At 40.1% G+C, this 6954-nt stretch overlaps 1 protein-coding gene across 1 annotated transcript in view; it reads right to left on the reverse strand.

Moving 5' to 3' along the window:
* APELA (apelin receptor early endogenous ligand) overlaps nucleotides 1-5680 on the reverse strand; it is a 28911-nt gene extending 23231 nt beyond the window's left edge. The window contains exon 1 of the mRNA XM_063946511.1: nucleotides 5545-5680. Coding sequence (XP_063802581.1) covers nucleotides 5545-5620 — 76 coding nt within the window. The 5' untranslated portion in view covers nucleotides 5621-5680. The remainder of the gene's footprint in view (nucleotides 1-5544) is intronic.
* Nucleotides 5681-6954: the final 1274 nt, after the last annotated feature.

The following is a 6954-nucleotide window of genomic DNA, read 5'->3' on the forward strand; positions in this document are numbered from 1 at the left end:
TTTCCTGGTACTTCATAGAGCTTGGTCTGATCACCTGCCCTCTACGTTGTGTTCCCTGGTACTTCATAGAGCTTGGCCTGATCACCTGCCCTCTACCTTGTGTTCCCTGGTACTTCATAAAGCTTAGTCTGATCACCTGCCCGCTACGTGGTGTACCCTGGTACTTCATAGTATTGTGTATTAAAGTTATTGTGCTTAAAAGTTTTTTCCTGTAAAATCATCAAGTTGTGAATTGTTGCTAATTAATATAGTAAACCGGTGTTTCAAAAGGTGTGAAAAAAGACTTAGGGGTCTAAAAGTTTCTAGAAAAAAGAAATGGTGCTGTTGTCTATATCAACCAATCAGATTCTATAATTTCTTCATTGCATTCTAAAATGGATTGAATCTGATTGGTTGCTATGGGTAACACCAACACTTGTCTGTTTTAGAAGCTTTAGTAAATCTACTCCATAGGGATGTAGCAGTAATGCTTCACTAGTCAGAAAAATGTAGCTCTATTTTTTACATATTTAACACTTAAACTGTCTAAAGTACAGAAATCAAACACATGACACAGATGATGCAAAATGCTGCAGGGGTGTACCTACAATGGGGGCAGGGAATGCTGTGCACACAGTCCCCAGGTTGAAGGCCTGCACTCCAGAACAAGATCTTATCAGGCTAAACCGCCATATTTCTGAAGATAATTGGTGAACGCACAAAAGTTAGCATGGACTCACCGCCGCTATCTTCTGCACATGCGTCAAGCCACCACCATTTTTCCGACTTAGGGACCCTGCACAATTACTTGCACATGGGTAAAGTGCCACTACTCCAATATATTGCACAGAATGGAAATACACTGTGACAGTGCACTGTTATGTGCCAGTGGCTAGCATGCTATTAATCTCATCTGCTAAAATCGCTGCCTCTTAGCTCATAGAAATCAGCATGGAATAAAAAAAAAAGCAAAGACAATGGCGTTTTTAATGGTTACTGGTCATCAACTATGCAGAAGGGTTGAATAATCCAGGGGCAACTCTTTCAGATTGTTTCCTCATTTACATTCTCTTGCATAAAGCATTGTGGAGACATTGCATTTAAATAAAGGTCTTTTACTGGAACAATTAGCAGAATGTCTGTCCATTGCATAGTGTAGGCAGTGCAGCATGGAGGGCAAATGGTCACATCTGTCTATATTAATTGGACACTGTAAGAGATTGTTGCCTATACACAAGACACATTGGGGGTCATTCTGAGTTGATCGCTCACTAGCAACTTTTTGATGTGCTGCGATCAGATAGTCGCCACCTACGGGGGAGTGTATTTTAGCTTTGCAAGTGTGCGAACGCCTTTGCAGCCGACGGCACATAAAAGTTTTTTGCAGTTCCTGAGTAGCTCTGGACTTACTCAGCCGCTGCGATCACTTCAGTCTTTTTGGTCCCGGAATTGACGTCAGACACCCACCCTGCAAACGCTGGGACACGCCTGCGTTTTTCCAAACACTCCCAGAAAATGGTCAGTTGACACCCACAAACGCCCTCTTTCTGTCAATCACCTTGCGATCGGCTGTGCGAATGGATTCTTCTTAAATCCATCGCCCCGCACCGATCCTCTTTGTACCCGTACGATGCGCCTGCGCAAGCGGTGCATATGCATGTGCAGTTTTGCCAAGATTTAACCTGATCGCAGCGCTGCAATAAGTTGCTAGAAAGCGATCAACTCTGAATGACCCCCATGGTGACACATGAAATACCTTGTGCATAGCAAACCAATTTGTTAGCATTCCCCAATATTTCTAATGATGAGTGTAAAAGTGGAATGTAAGTAAGTACACATTTACTTGTGTTCACACAGACACTTTGGATGCATTAATATAAACATTGATATAAAGTGTTGCAATAATTGCCATTTAAAACAAAGCATCTATTAATGAATTATACATGGCTAAATTGCATGTAATTCAGACGCACGTGTCAGGGATGCAGTCAGCAAACTTCAATGCTTCCAACCTTACTCCTAACATAGGGGGTAATTCCAAGTTGATCGCAGCAGGATTTTTGATAGCAATTGGGCAAAACCATGTGCACTGCAGGGGAGGCAGATATAGCATGTGTAGAGAGAGTTAGATTTGGGTGGGTTATTTTGTTTCTGTGCAGGGTAAATACTGGCTGCTTTATTTTTACACTGCAAATTAGATTGCAGATTGAACACACCCCACCCAAATCTAACTCTCTCTGCACATGTTATATCTGCCTCCCCTCCAGTGCACATGGGCCCTCATTCCGAGTTGTTCGCTCGTTAGCCGCTTTTCGCAGCAGTGCACACGCTAAGCCGCCGCCCTCTGGGAGTGAATCTTAGCTTAGCAGAATTGCGAACGAAGTATTCGCAATATAGCGAAAAGATTTTTCTTTGCAGTTTCTGAGTAGCTCGAGACTTACTCTTCCAGTGCGATCAGTTCAGTGCTTGTCGTTCCTGGTGTGACGTCACAAACACACCCAGCGTTCGCCCAGCCACTCCCCCGTTTCTCCAGACACTCCCGCGTTTTTCCCAGAAACTGCAGCGTTTTTTCACACACTCCCATAAAACGGCCAGTTTCCGCCCAGAAACACCCACTTCCTGTCAATCACACTACGATCAGCAGAACGAAGAAAAAACCTCGTAATGCCGTGAGTAAAATACCAAACTTCTTAGCAAATTTACTTGGCGCAGCCGCAGTGCGAACATTGCGCATGCGCAGTTAGCGGAAAATCGCACCGATGCGAAGGAAAATAACGAGCGAACAACTCGGAATGAGGGCCATGGTTTTGCCCAATTGCTAACAAAAATCCTGCTGCGATCAACTTGGAATTACCCCCATAGAAATCCCATTAACCCATGTCCTAAAACTGAGCCTACTCCACGCTTTATCTATAACCCTCATAGAAACCCAAATCCCAAGGACACCTAGCTCAAGCTCCAAATACTGAAAATCTTTATCAATATGATCTATACACCAAAGTACAGACAGTTTGGAGAGGTGATGTTGGTGGGATTTTACCACTCCTCAATGTTTTTTTAATGTGTTCTGGATAGTTAATAACCTCCCCCAGATCCCCTCTGCAAGTGCACAAAGGTGCAATAGACTTTTATTGAGCAGGTGGACCACAGTACAATTGTAAACTGTTCTTTGAGACACTGATTTAAATCTATGTTGATCTCTTGCTATTGTTCTGGTCACCCATCACCATTTGATATGCATTTTGTGTCTCACTGAACCTTTGTTAATCAAGTGCCAGTATTCCACCCACTATAAGGAACATTGTTGTAGTCATCTTCTATAAAATCCTTCCTCTTCCATACTAACTATTTTGTTATGCAGAGTGACGTTCTTGTATTAATTACTTTAACTGGCTTTTGTAGTTTGCACATAACCACATTCATCTTTGGGTCCCAATATAGTAAACCCTCTACAAACTTCCCATCATGTTTTGCATTATTTATTTATTTATTTATTTATTTATGTTTTAGTTAAATTTTTTCTAAAAATTATTATATTATTAAATGGCTGATATAGACCTGATTTAATATTGACATATTTGTGTAATAAATTATAGCACTTTCTAAATAATTTAAAACAGCTGTTTTCTTTAAATTATACAACTGGAATGATTTGTGTCCTTTTCAAACGTCATACTGTACATGTATAATTCAGTCTGGCAATGTGAGAGTTAAGTACAAGTTACTTTGTTATAGTAGTTTTTAACAATATTTACTCACTGGTCCTATAAACAGTAAATTTAGTCACTAGCCATATTTACATCACCAGCATTACACTTATGGGGGTAAATTTACTAAGATGGGAGTTTTATTTAAGATGGGATGTTGCCCATAGCAACCAATCAGATTACAGGTATTATCTTCTAGAAGGTGCTAGATAAATGAGAAGGTGCTAGATAAATGAGAAGGAAGAGAATCTGATTGGTTGCTATGGGCAACATCCTATCTTAAATAGAACTCCCATCTTAGTAAATTTACCCCATGGTGCCCAAACACGTTGAGATTATCGCGTGCAACTTGATTTTTTTAGTTCAAATCGCACCGTGTTTATGTTCCCTTGCAATGCAATGCGCACTCCCGCATAGTCAAAATCGCAAGGCAAAATAGAATGTGCAGTCAGGTATTTTTGTACTACATTGCATACATTACAGATTGTAGTGTAGTCAAAATCGGGTGTAATTCAAATTGCATACCACTTAGTCCAAATCGCATAGCACACATTGTATAGGCTCAAATCGCACCTAGCACAGATCTCACCGTGTGTGAATTATTGTCCGGCGCGGTGTATCATATAGGTGTGGGGTGTGGTATGAGTTGCCGGCGGCCGAGTCCCCGGGGGGCAGCATATCGGCCCGGGGATCCCGACCGCCGGCTTGCCGACAGCGGGGTGAGCGCAAATGAGCCCCTTGCGGGCTTGCTGTGCGTGCCACACTATCTATTCTCCCTCCAGGGGCGTCGTGGACCCCCAAGAGGGAGAAAAGGTGTCGTATGCTGGTTGTCGGGATTCCGGCGCCGGTATACTGTGCGCCGGGATCCCAACAACCGGTATACTGAATACCACCCTAGGTGTGTATTGGTTGATATTGAGGGATCTCATGCAGGCTGACAAATCAGCATCAGTTTTCAAACATGCCCCAAAAACCATTGCAAGCCAGGTTTTCTCTTTATTTATGGGAAGCAGTATTATTTCATATCATAAATTCACCACTGGATACATTTACAACAGGCATTTCCAACCTTGGTCCTCAAGGCAGACTACCAGTGCAGGTATTAGTGCAACGGAATTTGCTGCGCTTTATAAGAAACGTTTAATAAATAAATAAATATTCAGGCTTCAGCACAGATGGTTAGAGCAAAATAACTGAGAAACTAATTAAGTCACCTGTGCTCAAACATGGATATTACTCAAACCTGGACTGTTAGTGAGTGTGCCTTGAGGAGGGAGGTTGGGAATGACTGGTGTACAGTATGTGATTGTTATCATTAGCCAGCACACGAGTAGTAAATATTTAACCTTGTTATTTAACCAAGTTGATACCATAATCTATTCAATAGCTAGAAGTACTATACATTCCCAAATCATTATCTAATGTATAATGTAATGTAAGCGTGTGAATACTGACCTGCTCATGTTACTATTTAATCCTGCTCTACGTTTAGCAGTTGGTAAACTATATCATTCAGCATATTATTGCAAAATAAAAAAATACAATATTTTTGTTTAATGTTTGTCACACAAGTGCACATTTAGCTAAATGATATCAGAAGTTCAAACAAATGAAATTTTCAAGTTGCTTTATGACATATTGAATATAGTTCCATTGAAATTCTTACTAATAAAAATATATAAAGAACTGGTAAAAAAAGAAAAAAAATCCGATATATACAGTAAGTATATATATATATATATATATATATATATATATATATATATATATATATATACATATATATTAGTGTGCAGATGTTCCTGTTGAATAGTTTTACTAAAACATAATAATGAAATAAAATCTTAAATTTCATTACCTGGTTTTTGTCCATGAATAAGTAGCAGACTCATCAGGATGATTAATAGAACGTAAAATAATTTCTGAAATTCCATTTTTTCCCCTTTGGGACTGGGAATCCCCACGAGATAGGGAGCTGATGTATTAATTCCTTGAAAGCTGCTTTCAACTAACTCTTCTCAGTGAAGTGGTTGCTGCATATCACTGCAAGGTTAATGATCACAGGAGACAAGGTTATGGAGCCTCCCACTTTGTGCCTTTCCCTCTCTGCCTGTTCTAGCTCTGTGTCTGTCCTCTTCCCTAGTCTCCCCAGATAAATACCAATTCCAGAATAAAAGTAAACGGTTTCTCCTGATAGTGAATATGGAATAAGGAACAAAGAGGGGGTCTTCCCTTTAAATACCGCCCATCCAGGGACACCTATGCAAAATAAGCCATGATGCTCTTACATTTGCAACTGTTTAAACTTTGCCTCCCCCATATTGGTCTCATATGCAGCAAAGCAATGGAAATTACAGGAAGTCCCTCTATTGTCCCCATTTTGAAAGAATCCTGGAGCACGCACTTAAAACCCCAAAATGCTTTGTCAGCGAACTTGCTGCACCAATGATTTATCTTTTACTAAACTAGCTGCAAAGTGGAAACCATTGAAAGCCTATCTGTGGGCTGTTAAACCTAATCCCAGTGCATTGTGTTGCTGACTGGTCATTGGGTTCAGCCTATCAGGAGCTGAATGGCAGATTCATTGACCCAATGACAATGTCATATCAGTCTAGACTGACATTACCCCACCATCTGCAAAAATAAAAATATAATTTGGCATCACTGGTAAAGGAAGAGAGAGTATTTTCCCACTAAGCACTGTCAGATATCATTACAGTTACATCTGTATGATGTGTAGATGACACAAGTGCAGGTGTACTGGGCCTGTGTACACTTTTTTGTCCCCCACAGGATCTTTAAGTGAACAGTGATTTGAAAGTAAATAGACTTACAGGCATTCATATTATAATCGTATGCATCTGGTGCTTTCAATTATTAGCATGATGGCCTTCAGGCTATACTTCATTAAGTTATGATAACTATACCCGGGGCTTCATTTTCTGATGGCCCTTAGTGGTATGCAGTACGAGCAACTTTTTGTTTTGGTTGAAATGTTGTTCTTATAATTAGTCCAACAAACAGAAATAAATAAATGAAATTTCTGAATGAGTAAAACATCTGTCTGAAAACTTTTATGGAAGTTACTTTAAATCTCGTATCAACTTGTAACTTTAGTGAAGTACCTCTCTCTGACTATATTACAATGTACAATTTATACAGCCCTTGGAAGTTGAATTGCTAATGTGGATCAAATATATACCGTGGTAAAGTTACTCATTTTGCAAAGCCACTGCGGTTCAACGGTTTCAGATGCTGAATTAAAATT

Source organism: Pseudophryne corroboree, chromosome 1, assembly GCF_028390025.1.
Source record: "Pseudophryne corroboree isolate aPseCor3 chromosome 1, aPseCor3.hap2, whole genome shotgun sequence".
NCBI lineage: Eukaryota > Metazoa > Chordata > Amphibia > Anura > Myobatrachidae > Pseudophryne > Pseudophryne corroboree.